This window comes from Ovis aries, chromosome 23, assembly GCF_016772045.2.
Source record: "Ovis aries strain OAR_USU_Benz2616 breed Rambouillet chromosome 23, ARS-UI_Ramb_v3.0, whole genome shotgun sequence".
In the NCBI taxonomy this organism is placed as follows: domain Eukaryota; kingdom Metazoa; phylum Chordata; class Mammalia; order Artiodactyla; family Bovidae; genus Ovis; species Ovis aries.
Genome location: NC_056076.1, coordinates 54,617,518 through 54,642,447, shown reverse-complemented (window position 1 = coordinate 54,642,447; position 24,930 = coordinate 54,617,518). Strand labels below are relative to the sequence as shown.

Below are 24,930 nucleotides of genomic sequence, written 5' to 3'. Positions count from 1 at the left end.
CCTACATGTTTGAAACACACAGGGATACTGCTAATATTAATTTCCCTGAATGCCTGTGAACAGGCATACAGCCCCAGAAGGTGTATTTCTAACTTTTGTAGCACTGCACATCTCTAATTTATAGGTAGGCCTTCCCCAGGCAGCGCAGTGATAAAAACTCTGCCTGCCAGTGCAGAAGGTGCAAGGGATACGGGTTCAGTCCCTGGGTTGGGAAGATCCCCTAGAATAGGAGATGGCAACTCACTCCAGTATCTTGCCTGGGAAATCCCTTGGACAGAGGAGCCTGGCGGGCTACAGTCCATGGGGTTGCAGAGAGGCAGACATGCCTGAGCACAACACAGCAACCTACACACATCTCTGTAGATAAGGAAGAAAATACTATGGAAAATATCCATAAACCTTTGAAATTACTTGTATTTACTCATAATTTAACTCTAAGTAAATTTTTGGCTTACCTCTCTTTTTTTCTAAAGAGAGCTTTTCCATGCTGTAAAACTACAGTTGGTGCAATGTGCCTTCCATGAAAAGTATAGACAATTTGTTTGATTTTTTTCCCTTTAAAAATAGTTTTGTTTTGTTTTGTTTTTCTGGATAGTAGGTTTTGTCAGTGTTTGAGCCAAAAATGTAACCATTTTAGAAACCAAACTGATCTGTTCTTTCAGTTCTGTTATATATGAGCTGTCATGATGAAGAACTCTCAAAAAGCTCTTGACGTTTTAAAAATATCTTGAGGGAAATGGATGTTTTGTGTTTCCAGAAAGGTATTTGAATGTCCTGGCTTGTGCAGTTTTCATAAATGGTAGGTATCACAAATATTTGTTTTACTCGTTACTTCGAGCTGTGTGTGGAGGCATTCACTTTGCTAAGTGACAAGAAAATGAAATCAGTATGAGTCAGATTCTTTTGGTTAAAGCAACAGAGACTTGGTTAAGCTAGCATAAAGGATTTCTGTTCAAGATTAAGACTGGATAGATATGGCTGTAAAGAAGATGTACTCATGGGAGGATAGGAGGACCACACTTTAGCACCTAACGTGATTTGAAAAATCAGGTTATTTTGTTGACCCTGCTTAGCAAGGTGCTATTTATGTAGTTTCACTCTTTTGTTGTTCTTTGTTCTGCCGGGATAATTCGTTACCTTTTCCCACCATCTCTTCCTTTCAAATTCCAGAGAAAAGATTCTGATTGGCCTAATACTACTTCCTGTTTTGGTCAGATCGACACCTACATGGACATCCAACCAGTGGTCTGTGGCAGGTGCCCCCTCCCAATCTTGTGGGTGATCTCCGCTTATTCAGGGTCTGCTTCCCTATGGGGCAGGGAAGCTACTGTGGGCGGTTTGGTGATTTAATGAAATCACCAAATTTGATTTGGTGGCTTGGGTGATTTAATTATCACTGGGTGGTTGGGTGATTAATAACTGTCTTAAACATAGATAGTTTAGATAGGTGCCACGACTTTCTTGAATTGCAGTGAGCTTCATTCTATCATTTTGATAAAGAGATAAAAGACATAATATATTGTAACTTGGCATTTCTAATGTTAGAAAGCATCTCAGAGGATGACAACTTTTAAGCTTTTATAATTCAGAAGAAAAAGCTTTTTCTTTTTAGAAAAAGAAAGAAGTCATGTCTGACTCTCTGCAACCCCATGGATTGCTGCACACCAGGCTTCCCTGTCCTTCACTACCTCCCAGAGTTTGCTCAGATCCATGTGCATCGAGCTAGTGATGCCATCCAACTATCTCATCTTCTGTTGCCCCCTTCTCCTCCTGCCTTCAATCTTTCCAACATCAGGGTCTTTTCCGATGAATCAGTTCTTCACATCAGGTGGCCAAAGTACTGAAGCTTCAGGTGCAGTATCAGTCCTTCCAATGCATATTCAGGACTGATTTCCTTTAGGATTGACTAATTTGATCTCCTTGGTCCAAGGGACTCTCAAGAGTCTTCTCCAGCAGTGCAATTCAAAAGCATCAATTCTTTGGCCCTCAGCCTTATGTGGATATGTATATATCATTATATTAAGCTAATCCTCACAATTACTTTTAACAAGAGGTAAAAGATTTGGCAGAAGCATCTGAAAAACAAGGTTGACCCCATATTTCTACTACTGTCAGTACTCACTGACACGTGGGTATGCCTTTCAGTTTTTAGAGTAGCCTCAGTCACTTATTTAATCTTTCCATTTTCCTTCCAGAAATAAACAGAACTTCCAGTTGGTTGCTTGATGTGTCAAGATTACTCCGCCTTCCAGAACTTGTAGGGCTGGGATTTAGGCTCTGGTATTGCCATAGCAAACCCTGTGGCTCCTTCTTCCATAGAGAAGAACTGACTTTCTCAGGAATCTCCAGAGACCTTCTCTCAGACTGGTTTCCTGGGTCCTCTGTGTGGCTGTAAGCAGAAGGCAGTTTTCCAGCTTCTCTCTCTGCCCTGTGACATCTCAGACAAGCACACAGGCCCATTTTAGAGCTATCCTTCAGGGAAATATATTTGGAGTTTGTAAAGATAAAGAGTGTGTTGGCTTCTCCGTATCTACAGAAGCTGCTCAGGGACAGCACGTTTGTTAGAGGAGGAAACAGGGTATCTTGAAGATGTGGTTACATTTTTTTTAAGCGAATTTATTTACCTGGGTCTTGGTGGCAGCACCCAGAATCTTCGTTGCATCATGCCAGACCTTTCACTGGGGCGCATAGGCTTGGTTAGACACATGTGGGATGTTAGTTTCCAGACCAGAGATTGAACACGCATCCCATGCCTTGCAAGGCAGAGTCTTAAACGCTGGATCATCAGGGAAGTCCCGTGGTTGAGTGTTAAAGCATACTTTTGTTTCTAACAGTAGTTTTGAGGGTTCTTTTAAGCCTCCCCACCCCACTTAGTGCCATCACGGAAAATGACAACAGGGAAGATTTTGACCAGCAATAGAAATTCCTGAGTTTGGTTGAAATGTGAGCAGAGCTATACCCACATCTTAGCTCATTCTTTCGCCGTGATCTGACCTGGGAAAGGTAAGGACCTGGCCTCTCCTGTTCTTCCAGTTGTGATCTTCTCTTCTATTGAGGATTCTCATTTCGTGATGGCCTCCATAAAGGTCCGAAGAAACATCAGATCTTAAACAGCAGGAAACCTGAGTCCCTGTAGATTCTAGTGTGATTCTTTCACAGTTTCAGAGAAGCTCCAGGATGCCACTGATCTCACCATCTTCTCTCTCCAGTGGGAACTCCATGTTGGATTATTCATGTTCCCAGTGTTTGCGTATGTGACAGGTGCCCAGAAGCAGCAGCATCTTGATATATCCAACGTAATTTGAGTTGCCACTTTCCCTACATTCTGCTTGTATCTCAGCACCCAGCTCTTTATATGTCCTCTGGAATTTTCATTCCTCTAAATATCATAATGGATTAATCCCTGGTAATAAATGTTCTTTCAGTTCAGTTGCTCAGTCATGTCCAACTCTTTGTGACCCCCATGGACTGTAGCATGTCAGGCTTCCTTATCCATCACCATTTCCTGGAGTTTGCCCAAACTCATGTCCATTGAGTCAGTAATGCCATCCAACCATCTCATCCTCTGACCCTTCTCCTCCCGCCTTTAATCTTTCCCAGCATCAGGGTCTTTTCCATTGAATCAGTTCTTTGCATCAGGTGGACAAAGTATTGGAGTTTCAGCTTCAGCATCTGTCCTTCCAGTGAATATTCAGGACTGATTTCCTTCAGACTGGACTGGTTGGATCTCCTTGCAGTCCAAGGGACTCTTAAGAATCTTTTCCAACATCACAGTTCAAAAGCATCAGTTCTTCGGCACTCAGCTTTCTTTATAGTCCAACTCTCACATCCATACATGACCACTGGAAAAACCATCGCTTTGACTAGACGGACCTTTACATGCTATACAAGGATTTAAAAGTGTTATATTCTGAGCCTGTGTAAATGTGGCCACTCTCATGCTCTTCATACTCTTTGTAATTATATACTTATGTCCCCTGAATTCTAAGAAATGTAAGACTGTGTACAAAAACTACATAACATAACAATCCTTTAACTGGAAGTAAATTAGATGAGGAAATCAAGGAGATAGAAGAGCAGGAGATAATGGGGTTAGTCCACAAAATGTGTACCATGAAGTGCTATACACCTCCTTACAAAGTTTAAACTTTTTAGCAGCCAACCCCATGAGGAAACTGTGATTAGTTTTGTGATTCACCATGTCCATGTGACTAAAACCAACCAGTTCTTTGGGAGAAGTCTCTTTTTAAACAAATATGCCTATAAGAGAAGAGAGAACAACTTCTAGGATTAGCTCATAGAAAGCACCATGAACAATGTGTTCAACTGAATGCTTACAGTAAACACAGATGCTGTACCTCACAAAATGCTTTTAAAACAGATAGCATGATGGCAGAGAATAATTCGATCAAAGCCATACTCACAGGGAGAAGTCTATGAGAAGGTTCAATAATGCTACCTCGGATGGTGGAAGTTAACTCCTGAATAGATTTAAAGTATTCTGACAATTGGATGGAGAGACCGTCCTCCATAAACTCAATTTCCTTTGACCAAATCTTTGGCAGACGTCGGCTGACAGGGAGACTGAGGGTTTGCTTCTCGCCTGGTGCTTATTGTACAGTCATCCCATATTACTGAAGACAAAACTGTGTGTTTTCACGTTTCTGCAAGTTAAAGAGAGGGTTAACTTCCTTTCTTGCACAGTAAGGAATCTATCATGAAGAAGACCAGAAATGGCGCTTTGCTCACCCTCTCTCCATGGTGCATTGAGGGAGCGTCCTCAGTTCCCTTTTTCATCAGGATAGAGCCAAGATTTTCCTCTCCTTTAATTGGGTCTTTTAGTCTGCTGCCATTGCCATTCCCAGGCTGCGGACTTTCTCAGCTCCAAGTCTGGGATCTTCAAAGAGAAAGCCTTGGGAACTCATCCTCACGTTGCTCCCTGGATCCCAGGGTCCCGCACCAATCTTCCCTTTTCTCTCCATCTTTCTTACATACACACGTGCTCAGTTGTGTCCAGCTGTATGCAACTCCATGGACTGTAGCCCGCCAGGCTGCTCTGTCCACGGGATTGTCCCAGCAAGAATGCTGGAGTGGGTTGTCATTTCCTCCTCCAGGGGATCTTCCTGACCCAGGAATTGAACGTGTGTCTCCTGTGGCTCCTGCATTGCAGGCAGATTCTTTTTCTTTTTTCAGTATTAACAGCTTTATTTTGTTTAATTCCAGGCGAAGACCAAGGAGCATGATACTCTGATTAAGCTGTACAAGTTTATGTAGATACATAGAAAGTTTCCACTAGGTTTTTTGTTTTATTTTATTTTTTTCAGAAACTATGTTTATTAAAGCACCGTTGGAGAAGGAGGAGGCAGGATCTGGAAAGGGATAGGAGCCTGAGGAGTAAGAGGCCAGCCTGCAGGATGCCCATTCCTTTTTTTTTTTTTTCTCTCTTTTTTTTAATTTCAGTTAAATTTTTTTTTTTTTTTTTTTTTTTACTTTACAATATTGTATTGGTTTTGCCATACATCAACAGGAATCTTCCACGGGTGTACATGTGTTCCCAATCCTGAACTCCCCTCCTACCTCCCTCCCCATACCATCCCTCTGGGTCATCCCAGTGCACCAGCCCCAAGCATTCTGCATCCTGCTGGCAGATTCTTTACCACTGAGCCACCTGGGAAGCCCTATCTTTCTTCTTGCTTTCGTTTATATATAATGTTCAGGTTTGGGATTGTACTTACTGGGAAGAATGGGGGAAAACCATATCTTTTGAATCTTCCTGGAAGTTTTTCAATAATTTCAATACTGAGTTTGTATTTATATTGAGTCATTGGGAGGCAGCATAAATCCTGGATACAGACATTTGTCCTCCTTTCCTAGGCCTGGTCTATGTTAGATTTCTTCTTGATATTTTGCTTTAGTACATCTTAATATTAAGACTGAGTGCTTCAACTGAAAGATAAATAACAGTGATTAAAGGGAGCTCAAATGGTGGCTTATTTAGTATATTCTCACATTTAAAGACCTTAAATGGATGACTGGGTTTTATATTTATTGAAGAAGCTTAAGGGAGATTTTTTTTGCAACGTCCTTTAATCACTGTTCTAGTGTATGATGCAGATAATTCTGAAAGCCCTACGGTTTCAAGAGTGCTTCCAGAAACACTTTTCTTCCATCTTAAGACCTATTTTTGATTTTTATTTATCTATGATGAGCTTAATAGTAATATTCTTGTGAAATACACAGGGAAAGTTCCTGAGTTTTAAATTTTTGGGAGCATATCTACCTACCCCCATCCTTCTAAACACTTTTCACATTTGGTCTTCAAGTTCTGGGTCATCATAAGATAAAATCAGACCATTTTGAATACTTACCTTTACTAATATACAGTATTTTCATATTTTATGAATTTTTAAAGCCAGCCTGGCTGTGCAAAGCATCCAAGTTCTTTCTTGTTGTCCCCCAGGAAAGTCCTGAGTCTGACTGCTCTTTCCCTCTTTTCTTTTCTCTTTTTCCCTCTTCTCTCTGGAGCAGTTTTGAACCTTAGCACCAGCTATTGGCCAGATTTCTGTTTGCCTTCTGTGCCTCTTTGATCCATAAATCCACACTTCATCCTTTTTGTGAAGTGCTTCAAGTCACTTCCTAATTTTTCTGCTGAGTTCCCGTGCCCTTGATTTATGGATGCTCTTTATATATTCTGGATACAGTGCCTTCATTAGTCATTTACGTTACTGAGATTCTGAGGCTATCTGATTAGCTTTCATTTGATGATCAGTGGTTTTAAGTTTTTGTCTAGTCAAACTTATTAGTCTTTTCCTTTGCAGTTAATACTGTTCTGAGTCCTGTTGGGTTGGCCAAAAAGTTCATATGAAAAAACCCAAATGAACTTTTTTGCCAATCCAGGATTTTAACAATCTTTCTCTATTCCAAATTCATTAAAATACTCTTCTATATTATCTTCTTAAATTTTTGCGGTCCCCAGTTTTATCTTACATAGAATTTTTTTTTTTTGATGAAGTGTTCAGTTCAGTCACTCAGTCGTGTCTGACTCTTTGCAACCCCATGACCTGCAGCACACCAGGCCTCCCTGTCTATCACCAACTCTCAGAGTTTACCCAAACTCATGTCCATTGAGTTGGTGATGCCATCCAACCATCTCATCCTCTGTCGTCCTCTTCTCCTGCCTTCAATCTTTCCCAACATCAGGGTCTTTTCCAATGAGTCAGCTCTTCGCATCAGGTGGCCAAAATATTGGAGTTTCAGCTTCAACATCAGTCCTTCCAGTGAACACCCAGGAATGATTTCCTTTAGGATGGACTGGTTGGATCTCCTTGCAGTCCAAGGGACTCTCAAGAGTCTTCTCCAACACCAAAGTTCAAAAGCATCAATTCTTTGGCCCTCAGCTTTCTTTATAGTCCAACTCTCACATCCATACATGACCACTGGAAAAACCGTAGCCTTGACTAGATAGACCTTTGTTGACAAAGTAATGTCTCTGCTTTTGAATATGCTGTCTAGGTTGGTCATAACTTTCCTTCCAAGGAGTAAGCGTCTTTTAATTTCATGGCTGCAATCACCATCTGCAGTGATTTTGGATCCCCCCAAAATAAAGTCAGGCACTGTTTCCACTGTTTCCCCATCTATTTGCCATGAAGTGATGGGACCGGATGCCATGATCTTCGTTTTCTGAATGTTGAGCTTTAAGCCAACTTTTTCACTCTCCTCTTTCACTTTCATCAAGAGGCTCTTTAGTTCTTCTTCACTTTCTGATGAGGTGAGGTTAGGATTAATCTTTTTCTTTTTTTCCTGTGAGTATCCAGTTATCATATCAGTTATTGAAAATACTATCTTTTTAAAATAATATTCTGTAACATCATCTTTGATATAATTTGTCTGTTGGTCTATCTCTGCTGTATATACGTAAATGTAAAATAAGAGTGGTGTGGTTATAGCATAATTAGTTTTATCAGTCTTCTGTAGATGAACATTTAGATTGTTTCCATTTTTAAAGTTGTGGACAATAATAAACTATATTTTATGTGTATTTTATGACATATATATAGTATGTAATTGTACAGAACTTTTAGTAGAAATTATTTCATTCCTTAGGATAAATAATGATGGCTATCTTTATACATCATTTGTACTTGTGCAAACATTACTATAGTTTTTTCTATAGCAATTTTTTCTACAGTAAAACAAACTTTTTAAAACTCTTTTAAACAAGACTGAACAAGGGGAAAATTAAGATTGTCTTAAATATTGCAAGTTGCATGAAAGCTACTTGGTTTTAAGCAACTTTATTATATATTAAACATTATTGGGTGAACCATAGTTTTTAGTACTATCCTACTCAGAGCACTCAAAGGCTGGCTCAGGGACCATCAAAATCATTGGAACACCTAGAGCATGTTGGAACTGCAGACTCTCAGACCCTACTCCAGCTTGTTGGGTCAAAGTATGCATCTATAAGATTCTTGACAATTTAATAAGATCTTCCAATACATACTAAGTTTGAGAAGCAATGCTTTAGCACAGGATGTAAAACAATGGAAACTCTTTTTTAAAAATAAGAACAAGTTCTGTAGTGTCACATGAATTTCCATGACCTTTGTGATATTTGCAGACTATGAAAAGTCAGAATTGCGATTGCCTTGGATCTTGGCTACTAATTGTAAAGCCATAATACGCTAAAATAAAATAGTACTTTGTAAAAACTCATTTTCCAAAAGTACATTCACTTTACCTCTTAAAGTGTACCATGCAGTCTTGTAGTGCTGTAAAGCTAAGGATTATTATATCTGTTGTACTGAGGCTTAGAAAGATAGTGTGATTCCAAAGTCACAATGCTCCCAAGTCTGGTGGTCTTGCCACAAGGCGTTTTGCCTCAAACTCTCATAATAGTGAAAAGAAGAGAAATAGTCAAAGCTGTATAATCAATACCAGCTACCTAAATGGAGCTTTGGGAAAGGATGAATAATCTAAATTCAAACTTCACTCATCTTTCTTCACCAAGGTTGATATGCACTCAAAATATTAGCCAGAATTTAATTTTTTTTCTTGCCTTATTTACAGGTAGTTAAACTAACAAAAACAAGTAACTCCTCCTCCTGCCCTAAAAGGCAAACACAGGCAATTCGCTACATATATTAAACCCTGTATCCCTGAAAACTGGTTTCTGATATATATGAAAATTCCTGGCCCTGTGTTCTAATCCTACTATCCCAGTAATTATCTGTCTGTTATGGCTGCTAGGCCTACGGGTGCTCTCACAGGTGAGACAGATCAGTTACATAAGTGCTTCATCTGGCTCAGTCCAACTTGACTCAGCTACCTGCTGGAAGGAGGGAAGTCACAGGTGGCCCCAGAGGAGCTTTTGACAGGAACTGATCTTCACATTCAAGTTCATGTCTGAGCTAATCAGAGGCTGCTTCGTGGCTGTTTGTCTTCATGTGTCTTGTTTGGCGTAAGGCATCCTACACGCACGTTGCCCAGTAGGAGAGTAGTGTAGGAGGAGAGCTAGGTGGCACAGCTGTAAAAATAGCGGTATAATGCATTAGCAAATCTTTCCTTTTTCCTTTGCATTTCTAGTTGCCAGGATCTTCAAAAGGAGATTTCCCTCCTCCAGGAGCAGATCTCACATCTGCAGTTTGTGATTCACTCCCAGCATCAGAACCTGCGCAGTGTCATCCAGGAGGTCAGGTTAATCAAGTGTGTTTCTCTGGCAGATGGTATGTTTACAGTGAGAAGACCAAATACACGCGCCTTGTCTGGACTCTGCAACTGAGATCCTTCTCCCCACTGACATTTCCTTTTTATTCCCATGAGACATGGCTCTCTTTTCAGTGTCCTCTTTTGTCCCTTTGCCCACACCTGTGATGTTCTCAGTGAACATATTTGGGAAATTATATTTACTCTTTAGAGGTTTCAGTGATTTTTTTTTTTTTTTTTACAGTGTTCTGAGCCAGGTAATGTACACTGCTCTTTAGAAGATTTTTTAGATTAAGAGATTCAGCCTTCTTAGGGAAGAAATGATCTGTTTTCATTATTTCATGAAAAACGGTTAATTTACATAGGGGGTAGCACAGGGATGTGTTCTGGCCCTTCTTCACTGGAAACATCTCAGCAAGTGAAAGAGGTCATTGTGATGGCAGGCAGATGGATGGTGAATTGCACAGTCAATTTATGTCAATATTTATATTGATCTGCTTTAGACTGAAAACCAGACCTTCATTTTTGTTTGCTATATAATATTTGTTTCTAAATGGAGTCCTTCCAAATAACGCAAATGACTTTCTAATACAATTGCAGCATTTGTACTTGGTTGGCTAGATCTCACCAAAAGGCCAGAGAGTTGAGTCGTGGCAATTTGAGAGCCAGGGAGGATGGAGGGGGCATCCTATTTTATAGATGGGAAGGCTGAGGTCCACAGTAGTTAAATGGCAGAAGTGGCCTTGGAATCCACATGCTTCCTCTCTCACGGCATCATCCTGGAATTCATCACCCCACCTCCCCATCATCCCCACGTTGCCTCTTAGCAGATGTTCTTCCAGAGCAAAGTGGGCTCACCTTACATGCGTCTGGTTGACCAGATCTCTGCTGCAGGGAGTCGCCCTGTGCCAGGCTGTGGCTTTCCGCCATGTCCACTGGCCTCTGCTTCTGCAGGAGGAAAGCATTATGGGACCGAGTCACAGACAAGGACCCGGGTTGCTTCCTACAGGATGCATCCTGCTGAGCTTGGCTTAAACGGGTTTTCTAAAGATTAAAATGTTTAATCGCACCAGCTGTGTGCTTTCTTGTCCCCAGGTGCCAATCTGTCCTGCTATTTTCTGTAGCCTGCTGAGTCTGCTAATGCTCGGGATTTAATTTTGTTTATTTGATAAACATTATTTGACCACAGAAACCGGCACAATTTTTAACTTAAGGAACTATTCTTCATTGTCTGGCAAGATTTTTTCATTTCTATTTCTCAATTCTTAGATAGAGGCCTTAAAAAATAACTTAAAAGAACAAGATAAGAGAATTGAAGATCTGCAAGAAAAAGTTAACATACTGGAAGCCCAGGTAAGGAGGGCCTCTATTGTATATTTCAGTGTGAAAGTGAGTGTGTGTATGTTCAGTGTATCTGTGAGTCTGTCTATGACTGTGTCCTCTGTGTGTATGTGACATGCCTGTGTGTGAGTTCCTTGTGTGATGGTGTACCGGTGTGACACTATGTCCAAGTATGTCTGTATGTGAATGTGTGTGTCTGTGTGATTGTGTGTGACTGTGTGATTGTCTGTGTGACTGTGATTGTCTGTGTCTTTGTGTGAATGCAGGTGTCTGTGTCTGTCTATGAGTGTCTTTTTGTGAATGTGTGTTCATCTTCTATGCATAAGAATTAGAGCTTTGCTGGGGATGTACTCTTAATAATTATTTATTATCAATACTTTGGGCTTTCCTGGTGGCTCAGATGGTAAGGAATCTGCCTGCAATGCAGGAGACCCAGGTTCAATCCCTAGGTTGGGAAGATCCTCTGGAGAAGGAAATGGCAATCCACTTCAGTATTCTTGCCTGGAGAATCCCATGGACAGACGAGCCTGGCCAGCTACAGTCCCTGGGGTTGCAGAGTTGGACACGACTGAGTGATTGAACACACATCAATATTAAGTCATTGTTAAAGGTTCATTCAAATTTTCAGAAATCCTTTCTCTCTTGGGGAAATCAGTGGTACTCTCTCTCCATGTAGACTTGAATTAGAAGCTTGGTCAAGGGCCCTCTTGTGTGAGATCAGCTCAGCCAGAGAGTCAGGTTTACTGTCTTCTTCTTTCCCCACATCCTGAGATGTCTTCTCTCCTCCTCTTTCTTCGTCCACATCCATCAGGGCATGCAAACTTTGCCTCAGGGCTCACTGACTTCAAGAACCTAATAGAAATTTACTTATGTTTCAGTGTTTTAAAACTTATCATGAATCTATAATTGACTGTGATACACCATGATTTTCTGCCCAATCATCCCGTCTTGGGCTGGCTTCCCTGGAGGCTCAGATGGTAAAGCGTCTGCCTGCAATGCGGGAGACCCGGGTCTGATCCCTGAGTCGGGAAGATCCCCTGGAGAAGGAAATGGCAACCCATTCCAGTATTCTAGCCCGGTAAATCCCATGGATGGAGGAGCCTGGTAGGCTACAGTCCATGGGATCGCAAAGAGTCGGACACAACTGAGCAACTTCACTGCGTCCCCTCTTGATGGGGAAGCCCTTTTTAGGCGTTCAGCTGCAGCCCTAGGCTGGTGGTGTTCCCCCGCTGCCCCTCCACTCGCAGGAAGCACAGAAAAGCCTCGTGGTCGTTGGAGCGCTTGAGGACGCCTGTGCCTCCCTCCCAGCTTCGCTTGGTGCGCAGTGTCACCCCTCCTGTCTCTGTTGAGTGACTCTTCACGGGCCGCCTGGGCCTGCTCACCTTTTCTACTTCGTCCCTCGGTATTGTGGACCCTCTGTGTGTCATGCTGTGCTATTCTGTGAAAAACAGAGATGCTCTGCCTTCCGTGGAAACCTCCTCGTCTTTTGGAGCTGTGTTGCTCCCCCGGACAGGCCAGAGAGGAGCGCGGGGACCCGACTCCCAGCACACGCCTCACCATTCCTCACACCTTCACATCCTTTCTGCTTCCTCAAACAGAATGAAAAAAGTCACCGTAACATAGAGAGGCCTTAAATATTTTGCACCTTAAGTCTTGTAGCTATCTCCCTGTCTTGCCATTTCTGCCTTCCTAGAGGACCACTGTTGTCTTTATTCTAGAGGGTAAGCTCATGGAATCTTGGGTTTTCCTTAGATTCTCACCTAATCTAGGTTATCAGGGACTGTTTGCTTGAGGCTCATAGCTCTGTGGAGCTGAAAAATGTAGTGATTGTGGAATAGTTGGCTCAGATCGATGTCCACTCAAGCACCCGTAACCGCTTGTCGGTTTACATCCGGTGATGTGATTCAGGTCACATTAGAGCCTCTTCCTCTGAAGAAATGTCTCTGAAGGTATTTCCTCACAGCTTTTCTTACATAGTAAGCTTTGGCAAATGTTATCTATAAAATATTTTCTCTTAACCTATTTTAATAACTATTTTTCTCTTTTGACATAACTAACATACGTTCATTCATCCTGTACAAAGTAGGAAAGACAGATAAGCAAATATAACAAGAAATCACTCACATATACTGCCCATGGGCAGTTATTCAGCACGGTTATGTATATCTCTATTTCTGTCGGAATTTTGTGCCTGTTACATACTTGTGTGCATATATTAAAGATACAGACTATATATGACACCATTTTATTGTAAACTTTTGTTTCATCAACTTTTTCCATGTTGTTAATTCTGTAATTAAGTCTGTAAATTCTTGTTGAGTGGCTACTGTGGTGTTGGCACTAAGTTTGGGAAAACAGTGTTAAACAAAATAGACATGAGCCTTGCTCTCTGGAATGTACTATCTAGTGAAGGAGACAGATAGAAATACATTAACATGTAACTAACAGTATCATGGAAAGGTTCTGCAGGAAAAGGATAAGATGCTCTGGGCAATGACACCGGGGTGGAGGAGTATATGTGGACCATTTAGATTGGTGGGTAGGAAGACTCTCTCTAGAAAAATCAATTTCAGTGTGAACTTTGTGGAAATTGGGTGGTAGGGCATGTCAGGTAGCCAGACAGGAGGCCATTGTGGGTGCTTCTAATCTAAGGGGTTAGATCATGAAAGGCCTTTAGGCCATTCTAAGGTATAACAAGAAGGTCTTTGCTTACCAGTCAAATTAAATTAACATTATCCTTTTAATGTTTCCACTGTACCAAAGTTTCCACTGTACTGTTATGAAATAATCTAATTCATCCCTACTGTTGGATTGCTTTCCAGGATAGCTTTTGTAAACAGCAATGAACTCAACGTATTTGTACGAGTATTTTACTGATTATTTGTATAATTGCTTCCTTCCTGAAGATAAAGTTTTAGAAACAGAATTGGTAACTCAAAGACCAGATCCATCTTGAAGATTGTTGATACGTGCTCCAATTTTCTGTGTCTGCTGGATCAGACATCTCCTTCAGCGGCCACAGCTGCACTTTCAGCACGCTTTCAGTCTTTCAGTTCTGACATTTCTGACCTGCTAATAGCCCTCTTTTTTATCCTCTTTATTTTTAAGGGATTTCAATATTTAAAAATCCTTTGCTGTTGTTTTAATGAAATCTAAGAAAGTTGAGATGAAAAACATAAGTGTTCAGTTTCCCATTTTGAGCTGGGATTCTCCCTCCGATCCAAGTTTATCTGTACTTCAAAGCGGTCAGGTGTGAGGTAGGGATCTAATGTTTTAGTCGTTTCCCTATTGAGCAGTTTGGCCTTCCTTCATTAAGTTGAAACGCCTGTGTATCCTAGGCTAAATTTCTGTGCTGGGAATCCGTTCCAGTGGTGTATCTGCCTGTTTGGCTCCTTCTGCTTTAATTATCATAATCCTCAGTCTTGTCTGACTCTTTGCGACCCCGTGGACTGTAGCCTGCCAGGCTCCTCCATCCATGGGATTTTCCAGGCAAGAATACTGGAGTGGGTGGCCATTTCCTTCTCCAGGGTATCTTCCCAACTCAGGGATCAAAGCTGGGTCTCCTGCATTGCAGGTAGACTTTTACCATTTCAGCTACCTGGGAATCCCATCATAATCTGTAGTACCTTTCAGCTGGAGAGGTTGTTGTCTTTCTTTGATCTTTCGTTATGGTGTTAGGCTCTGGTCATCCCTAATGAAGTGCCAGCCCTCTTCACAGAGTCAGGGCATCAGTGGTGCTACTGCTTCTAAGTCAATCTTATGTTCTTTAGTTGTGTCTCTATTTGCATCATCCCCAAAGCTAATTTTATTGTCCTAAGTAACCTGGCAATCCATATACTACTAAGGCCAATTGGCCTTTTGGTGTAATAGTCAAACCAGAAAAATGTATTGTTCCCATTGTATTGCTTCCATATCCTCAAATTTAGCAAATAATTGCTGACTAGTCATTCAGTGTAATAGGAGGAAGCAACAGATTGCACTCCCTTCATGAAACTTCTTGGTTGCGTGCAGTCCGTCTATACAAGGCTGCCATTCCTATAGCCTCTTCTCTAAGAAAACTCCACAGTGATGAGACAGCATCTCTCAGTACTGCCTAAGATTCTCTGTATGAAGCTGAGTCAAACTACTATTTTTTAACACTTTTTTACATAAAAAGTCTTCAAATTATATCGGTATTGATGAATGTCTTTGTGATTTTGAAATGTATTATCTTCAGCAGGTAAATAGTTTCCTGCCCTGCAGGGAATGTTATAATGCCCATTTCAGCTTTAATAAAACTCATTCAAGCCACATTAATTTATTTATTCAGCAAGTAGTTTTGTGTGTTTATGATGTACCAGGAAATGTTCCAAGAGGTAGATATATGGTATAAACAGGACAGACTGTCCTGATCTCATCTAGCTTTATTTTAATTGAAGATGTGTACAATAAATACATGAACAAATAAAGCACAGCTTAATTAGGGAGGGGTAACTGCTCCAAGAAGAGCAAAACAATGCGGCAGTTACAAAGTGATGGGCGTCAGGAAGGGCGTCTCTGAGCCTGTGGTCTTGAACTAGGTACCTGAATAGTGAGTGCTTGAGCTGGAGTGAGCCTGTTTCTAGTCTAGCCCTGGTCAGTACTTTGTTATGAAGGTCTTAAACTGGAGTGACATGTGAAGGGGTGTCCTGTCTTGCACTACAAACTTAAGATCATGACCTATTTTGAAATAACAGTGTGAGCTGATTCTGTTTATGAAAAATTGATCACCAGAGCTGAACAATCCTTTTAAAGATGTCAACTTTCTAAACCATAGAGACAGCATCTTTTTCTCATCCATAATCAACACACGTGTCTCTTTGAAGGCATGCTGCATATTTCATTTTGTTTAATCCTCAAAGCTATTTTGGGTGAAAGTTATTAATTACTACATTCCCTAAGGGAATAAACTGAGATTCAGAGAAATTAAGACACTTGTTCAAAATGACTCAGCTGCATTCAAGTCTTCCTGGCTTGAAGCACATGCTTCTCTTCCCCCACTATCTACTTATCTGGGTGATCAAATAAGTGTGTGTATGTGTGCAAATAGGCATGTGTGTCAATATACACATAGGTATATGCATTTAGAAATGATATTTATTTCTATACTCTTAGCATATATATTTAGAAATGAATAGTAATAATGTTAAGTTTTCAGGGTCATTTATATGTATTTGAGCCATTGTCACAGCTATTATATTAATATTTTTTATATTTTCTAGAGTTTTGAATCATGAAAACAAATATTTTTTTCTAACCTAGCAAGGATTTTTTTTCTCCCCCCACAAGGGGAATAAAAATTCACTCATCTAAATCTGCTCTCTTTTTTCATTTCAGTCTTTGAGGATTTTAAACCTCTTTTAAGTCTCAACAGGAAATTTCTGCTTAACTCTGCCAAAATTATTTACTTTTCTTTCTACTTGGCATGTCTTCATCATCTTAATTTACAGCTCTGAAGTTTATCTTACATTTCATGCATTTCTAACGTCTTCACTAATAACCTGCTCATATGGAGATGCATCTTAAGAAATTACTCCATTTTCTAGACTTTGAAGAGTATCCTACTTTATGTAATCACCACCATCCCTAAAATTTAATTTACTTCCAAGACTGTTTTGCTAGCAGTTTAAGTATGCAAAAATTCAGTTCTTCTGGAAAATTGTGTCAGTGAACTATCCTTGGGTAGACTCAATAATGGTGGACTTACTCTGGCCATTAATTTATAATTTTGTAAACTAAGGATATAATTAAAGCATATGAAAGTCCATGAATAAAAATTAAAGACCTAATTCTATTTGATGAAATAAATCACCGCAGAAGTTGAAATATGTGAAAATAAAGACAGTCTAAATTGATAACACTTACACTTGTGTATTTTTTGGAACCTAACAACTTGAGAAAGTAGGAGTTTGTTTGGGAAAACACCCAATAATTTCTACATACTTGTCCAGCCACAGCAATATTTTTATTCCAGTGCTTGTTGTCATCATGATATTGAGTTTCAAGTTGTACTTCATGACTTATAAAGTATTGTACAGAAAGGAGTTTTTCTCAGTCTTGTACTTGGCCCTGATAAATGCAGGCACTTGTTTGGAATGTATATTCAATTTGTCTCCATTATACAAGGAACACCTTTATCATCAGTTTGTCAAATTCGAAATACCTTTCCTGGGTGAGATTTAGGCACTTAACTCTTGAAATATCACAGTGAAATGATTCATGTAGGAAGAATTTTGCTCCATCTTTTCATTGTTATTCCATGTAGATGCTGAGGGATGAGAATGTGCCAAGTTCATATCTTGTCTTGGCTTTCCTTAGTTCAGTGGGTCTTCATCGTAACTGCACATTAGTATCACCTGTGGAGTTTTGAGACCTCCAGAACACTGACTGCAACCAAATGAAACAGAAACTTTGGATGTAGGACCCAGGCATCAGTAGGTTGTAAATCTCCCAGGTAATCCCAATATACAATCAACACTGAAAACCACTCCTTCAGTCCAGGAGGCTCTCCTATGTGAGCAGGTATCTTAAAACCTATCACTTGGCCACCCTGGGTTTCGGATTCAATGGCTTGGTTGGGAATTGAGGATGTGCGGTCCTAATAGGTTCCCAGGGGATGTTAAAACTGTTGATCTCAGGCTTATGCTTTCAAAACTGTGCCTCCATCCTTTTTCTATCCCTTCTTTCCACCTCGTCCATTTCACCTTGTCTTATAGGTCCAGGTAAACCCAAGGAAGTCCAAGGGCGCATCCAGATTTGGAATATGATCATATGCTACGTTTCTTCCACCTTATATAAGATAGACAGGCTGTGTATCATTTAGCACTAGTATAGAGAGGAAGAAACAGAGGCTTCGATGAGAAAATTGAGACTAAGGATTCCATGAACTGGAAGAACAGATGGTGCCTGTCTGTGTTCATGGAGTTTCTAATCAAGAGATTGCACCAGAAAGACAAATATGTAATCAATATTGTGAATATCTTTCAAAAGGTTCTTTAATAAAGTTCTTTCATGAAGTTCTTTGCATCTGTCCATATAAAAGAAACTGAAAAATGAAACAGAGTTCAGCTGTTGAATTTCAGAAGCTAAGCCAAAATGCGAAATTTGAATCCCTTGGTAAACTAGGCATTTTTCAAGGTGTGTGTTTTTGGAAGTGATATTTAGGGACTCTCAACTAGCTTATGTTCTGTGTTCTAACAGAATGACTGGAACAGCAAATTGACTGCTAAGGAGGGATGTAGGTGGTGGGTCAACCAGGATTACTGAGCGTGGGACCAGTAAAGGTGCTGCCTGTGTGATCTCTGCACATTTTTTTTTTTTTTTTCAATTTTTAGAACAAAGAACTAAAAACCAAGGTGGCGCTCTGGCCTGAAACTCCTAGGACGAAGGTATCAAAGGCTGTCTCTACAAGGTAAGGCCTTTCTTCCCCCACCACCTTCTGACTTTGTGACCCCTGTTGAACATGTTTGACATTCATCCCACTTGAGTAAGAATCCAACCCGTGAATACTTATGTAATCCTGTGTTTCCTGTCTGTCTCCCAGTTCTTTGAGAATGGAAACTGTATTGATCTTGCTTACCACTGACTGAATCCCTGAAAGCTCATGCATGAATACTTATGTTAAGAGTAAATGAATGAATAAGTTTAGGTATCTTTTCCTTCCTCTTTGGTATAAAGCAAGCCCAGTCTTGGCTTCAACACTTACTCCAAACAGTACAGATTACCCCCTCTACCATTCTTGTCCCTCCATCGCTTGTATTTTCTGTGCCATTGATAGGCATTTTAATCATAAAAAGTGTATATTTAGTTAAATTTCCATGTCTGTATCTCAAATCAAAGAGATTGTAAATGTCAAGAGGGCAAGAATAGTTCTTTATTTTCCACTTTATTTCCTGTATTGTTAAGGACAAGTGTCTTTAATAACTACCTAGTAATGAGTGAATGAAGCAGTGATAATGACCCCTAAAGCAATGGAAATGATAGCTGAAACCATCAAATCACTTTCTAAGGTTGACACAATCTGAAGCGACAGGTCGGTGGAAAAAAAAGACTTCTGAGTTCAAATCTCATTTCCATAATACTCCATGAAATTATCACTTAAAAGAAAACATAGTCTGTAATTACATGAATCATTTTGAAAGTGATTAAAAACTTCCTGTTCTGGCAGCTTTTAAATTTCCCCGTCTGGTCTCTCTAGGGCAGAAACCCATTTTCTGAAACTCTCTTCTGCACAGTGCCTGACATGAAGAAATCAGGTCCCCTATGATTAGCATCAGTCTAGGAATTCAGGCAGATCCATCACCCTTTTCAAAATACCCTGCAACCATGCTTCACTTTGCTAATGATGTATGTAATTAGGGACTAGAGATGGAGCCGTTAGGGATCAAGCTTTCTAAAATCTCTGGGCCCCTAGATGCTAAGTTATTAACTTTTTTGGCCAGTAGCCCTGCAACATCTAATAAAGAAAAATTAAGCCTAAGAAGTGTAATATTAGGTGAAATGCCTACATTTTAGAAGCAACGGAAAAAAAAAAAAAAAGTCACTTCATGAGGGGAAGAGATGAAGAGTTTAGACTAGAAAGGCAAATGTGGTGACTTCCCTGCTGGTTTTGTGGTTAAGACTTCACCTTCCAACAGAGGGGATGCAGGTTCTATCCCTGCTTGAGGAGCTAAGATACTGTATACATTATGGCCAGAAAACCAAAACAAAAAAGGAGAGAAGCAATATTGGAACAAATTCAATAAAGACTTTTTAAATGGTCCATATAAAAAAAATCATAAAGAGAACAGCAAGCCAGACTTTGCAAGGGAAGGGAGGATGGTCAACATTAGCTCCCTTACTGGGCACCTTCTCTTGGAGTCGTGAAGCATCGTGCCAGTCTCAGCTGTTCTGACCCTGCAGAGAATGGAATCAAGAGTGGAGCAGAGGAGGGAGCAACAAGTGGTCTCTGTATTGACTGTATTGAGTGTTGAGACTCGGGCTGGTACAAGGAGGATGAATTTGAGACAGTGACTTCTTATGGCCAATTCTTTAGCTTCAGTTAATTAATAAAGGTAGTTTTAAAGACTTTTTTCCTCCTATGACTTGGGAAAGGCGAAATGGGAAAATCTCCTAATTGAAGCAGGGAAACTGGACTGAATATGTCCTTTGGTTTATGATTTTTTATAAAGTTCCAATAGTAATGATATATCTATAATAGTAGCTCTCATATTTGCAAAATGAAATCTGACCAGTTGGTTATTTGAGAATGTAAGTGGTAGTATGGTTTGGTAAATCTAGAGTCACCAAAATAAAATGGAATTATACCTTTAGGGAGGAACTGGAATATAAAAGTGGCCATTCTTGCAAGGAAAAAAAGAATCACATACATTTAAAATGTATCTTGGCAAATCTTTTAAATCACTTATGAAATAGAGTTCTGTGTTATTTTTCAATAAGTACAAAAAACAAGGAATTTTTTTCAAGCATTAAAACATATAGATGTTTCTCGAACTGAACACCAGAAGAATGGTCTTCTGGATATTAAAGATCAGGTTGTTTGAAAATAGCAAAAGAGCAACAATAAAATATGCATGAAAAAATATATATGTATATGTGTGCACACAGATATCAATGTGTGTGCATATAAATATGTACATATATTTGTATATATATATTAAACTAGATTCACACACTGAGAAGTTTAAGCTATGATAAACCCACAGAACTAAAACATTCTGAGGGAACAGTTGATTTATGTGTGCCAGCTCGAGTCACTCTGGTGCTCGTCTTCACTGAGTAGAAGGGCAAATACACTCTCCCTCTTCCTCGCCCTGTCCTCTTACAGCTGGATGCATTTACATAAGGTAATGCCTCTGTAGGGCTTCCCTAGTGGATCAGTGGTAAAAAATCCACCTGCAATGCAGGAGATGTGGGTTGGTCCCTGGGTTGGGAGATTCCCTGGAGGAGGGCATGGCAACCCACTCCAATACTCTTGCCTGGGAAATCCCATGGACAGAGGAGCCTGGCGGGCTGCAGTCTGTGGAGTCACAAAGAGACAGACACAAGTTAACAACTAAACAACAACAAGGCTTCCATAACATGCTTTCTGCTGTGTCTCATGGGGAACTAGAATCAATCAATTAACCATCATTTCTCAGGCTGAAGCAATTAACAGAGCCTTGGCAGTACAGCAGCAGTGGTGATGGTGATGGTGGTGATACTCCAACTATGACAATAAAGTTTTATGTGCCCGGTTTTGATAATTGTGTGATCTTTTCTACAGTGAACTGAAGACTGAAGGCACAACCCCATATCTGATGTTGGTGAAACTACGGAAATGAACTGGCTGGCTGGAGATCTGAATGAGAAAGACTACTACTTGGGTCTTCTTTGTTCCTTGAAACAGTCTAAACACATATTAAAATGGTTCAATGCCAGTATTTAATGGAATTTGTTGTATTGTATTCAAGGTATACATCAATAGCTTTGCAGGAAGATGTTTCATAAAATCAAACAAAGGAAATATATATTCAAGGAAAGGAACTCTTTCTTCAAAACTTATTAAATGGATGAAGAGACTGGATGCCCTCCCATGATGGAAGATGAATTTTGCTTACACTTAAAAAAAAACTGAATCTTTTTTATTTTTATTTTTTGCAAATATTTGCTTAAGGGACCGGTTAAGGTTGCCTACTTTGACCCTTTGATAGTGGTTTCTATGTACAGTCATCATCCCTTGATTGGAGAAGAAAATGGCAACCCACTCCAGTGTTCTTGCCTGGAGAATCCCAGGGATGGGGAAGCCTGGTGGGCTGCCATTTATGGGGTGGCACAGAGTTGGACACGACCGAAGTGACTTAGCAGCAGCAGCATCCCTTGGTATCCATGGGGGTTGGTTCCAGGAGCCCCAACAGGTACCAAAACCCATGTGGATGTGGCTGGTCAAGTCCTGGATGTAAGATGCTGAAGCACAGTGTGCCCTCTGTGCCACAGTTTCCACGCCTGTGGACTCAATCAGTCATTGGTGTGGGTCCTGCAGGTATAGAGGGCTGACTGTGTGTAAATGTAAGGAAGAGTGTACAGGCATGCTTCCTTTTATTGTGCTCCACAGACACTCTGCATTCTTTTTTTCCTGACAAACTGAAGGTTCATGGCAACTCTGCATTGTCAGATAGATGATGGTTAGCATTTTTTGACAAAACAGTGTTTTTAAGTTAAGGTATGTATATATTTTTTAGACATAGTACTATTGCACACTTAACAGGCTATGGTATAATGTAATATATAACTTTCACATGCACTGGGAAAGCAGAAATTTCTTGTGACTCACTTTATTGTGATATTCTTATTGTTTTGGTGCTCTGGAATCACAGCTGCAATGTCTCTGGGTGTGTGTGTGTGTGTGTGTGTGTGTGTGTGTGTGTGTGAATAAATGATATACTTTAAAGTTGACTTTTGGATAATAAGTAATATCTTACCATGATATAAATTCATCTCCTAACCCATGGTTAGTTGGAAGAGTTATTTTCTACTGGATTAAGGGTAGAAGAAGAAGTAAGTTTTTTTTAACTAATTCCCCCACCCATGCAACCCTCCAAAGCTGAGAGTCCTGGCTGCTTCCCCACAGTTGAGGTTATTGTTCTTCACTTGGGATTGATCTTTGGTTACTAGAGGCAACTCACATATCAGCACAAAGAAATGCACTTTGTGATTCTGCCTTTGTGACTAATTTTCTTTTCGATCTTCATTAATATTATCTAAGTAAAATGTTTAGGGGGATGAATAGAACATAATGCTCTGAGTTCATACCTCCATAAAAAGGTATTTATTAATACTATGGATTCAAAGGAACAGTGGTGGTTGTCTGCAGTGAGGAAGAATCTGAATTCATGAACTTGGAATGATGTGTCTACTGCTTTTGTGAAAGTGTGTTTCAATACATGCATTCATTACAGGTGGAATTTGTGGTTATATAAGTAAAATGAAAGTCTAACTTAATGCAAACACACACTCAGGAAAGCAGAAAACACTTCAGCTAAAGGCATAATGGGAGAACTTCATAATCCTCAAAGGTGAATCACCTGGAGGCTTTTTGATCCCTCTCTTTGGTGTATAACTCTGAGCATTTTCTCAGGAAAGATGCTTCATGCCTTTCAAAGTAGAATGTGAAACATCTAATGTCTTTGTAAGTTCAGCAAAGTACTGTAATCCTTGCAGTGCTGCCTAACTCTATATGTTACTTTCATCAAGAGGCTTTTTAGCTCCTCTTCACTTTCTGCCATAAGGGTGGTGTCATCTGCATATCTGAGGTTATTGATATTTCTCACACTCTATGTGTGAGTTTCATAACTTCTTGTTTTGACTGCTCTCTAGTTTTTAAGGTGTAGTTATCTATAACATTTAGGACACAGTCACCCTCTGCTATTCGCTTCAGTTGTGTCCGACTCTTGGCAACCCCGTGGACTGTAGCCTGTCAGGCTCCTCTGTCCATGGGATTCTCTAGGCAAGAATACTGGAGTGAGTTGCCAAGACTTCTTCCAGGGGATCTTCCCAACTCGGGATCAAACCCGGGTCTCCTGCATTGCAAGCAGATTCTTTACCATCTGAGCCACCACGGAAGCCCAGTCACCTTATGCCAGGAACAATTCTAAGTACTTCAACTATATTAATTGCTTTAATCCTCCCAACGAGCCTCTGAAATAGGTCATATTATTATCCCCATGATTCAGAGGAGGATACTGTGAGTGAGCAAATAATTTTTCTAACGGCTGACAATGGAGTAAGCATTTGAACCTTTTGATTTGGCTTCTGATACATCTGCGTGCTCACTTGCTGTTCTGATACTTGCCACCATAGAAATGTCTCTCTTCTTGCTATTTAAACCAACACACATCTTCTGTTGGCTTTCTTCGCCACCCTGTGGATGACACTGAGAAACAGTACACTGAGTAAATATTTTGCTGAGAAGAATTGGTCTTTTACCTGTTGGTCTACCTTGCGAGGACTTAGTTCTGAAAAACTTTCCTGCTAAAACTGCCTACTTTAACTTTATTATTCCCGCCTTTATGCCACATTGAGGATTTTTGGTCATATATTTCCTGGCACATGTGTAGGGATATTGGGATCATGAATTCTGCTTTAAGCATCTGCAGAGTGGTAGGAAATTGCACTTTTCACTTGGACATCACTTAGGTTCCTCTTAGACCCCAACCATTATGCTGGGTTGCAATAAATCTGGGTTGTAATAAATGTGTTTTTAAAGTGGATCCATTTAACTGACCTAACAACCTTGATGATTTACATGAAAATAATGTATTCTAAACTCAAAAATGAAAAGACATTGTTGAGTTTTATTTGAGTTCCACCATACTCATTTTTGAACATGGAAGTACAGTTAAATAAAATAAAGGTAGGATCTGCTCACACGATCTTCATCTCCACTTTGGAATGGTATTTGGATCTCTTGAGAATAAGAATAAACAGCTTCAGTTCAGTTCAGTTCAGTCGCTCAGTCGTGTCTGACTCTTTGCGACCCCATGAATCGCAGCACGCCAGGCCTCCCTGTCCACCACCAACTCCCGGAGTTTACTCAGACCCACGTCCATCGAGTCCATGATGCCATCCAGCCATCTCATCCTCGGTCATCCCCTTCTCCTCCTGCCACCAATCTCTCCCAGCATCAGAGTCTTTTCCAATGAGTCAACTCTTTGCATGAGGTGGCCAAAGTACTGGAGCTTCAGCTTTAGCATCATTCCTTCCAAAGAACACCCAGGGCTGATCTCCTTCAGAATGGACTGGTTGGATCTCCTTGCAGTCCAAGGGACTCTCAAGAGTCTTCTCCAACACCACAGTTCCAAAGCATCAATTCTTCAGCGCTCAGCCTTC

General features: G+C 40.3%; 1 protein-coding gene across 8 annotated transcripts in view; it reads left to right on the top strand.

Annotated features, from left to right (window-relative positions):
- The window catches only part of CCDC68 (coiled-coil domain containing 68), a 58,517-nt gene extending 37,022 nt beyond the window's left edge, over nucleotides 1-21,495 (top strand). For 6 of the 8 annotated variants that reach the window (XM_015103767.3, XM_060405291.1, XM_015103766.3 and 3 more), the window contains 4 exons: nucleotides 9,586-9,691; nucleotides 10,975-11,058; nucleotides 18,399-18,475; nucleotides 21,329-21,495. In XM_015103767.3, the coding sequence (XP_014959253.3) occupies nucleotides 9,586-9,691; nucleotides 10,975-11,058; nucleotides 18,399-18,475; nucleotides 21,329-21,386 (325 nt within the window). In that variant the 3' untranslated portion in view covers nucleotides 21,387-21,495. Of the gene's footprint in view, nucleotides 1-9,585; nucleotides 11,059-18,398; nucleotides 18,476-21,328 lie in introns of those variants that run through there. The other 2 variants (XM_060405293.1, XM_060405292.1) reach the window with 2 other exon arrangements.
- The last annotated feature ends 3,435 nt before the right edge of the window (nucleotides 21,496-24,930 follow it).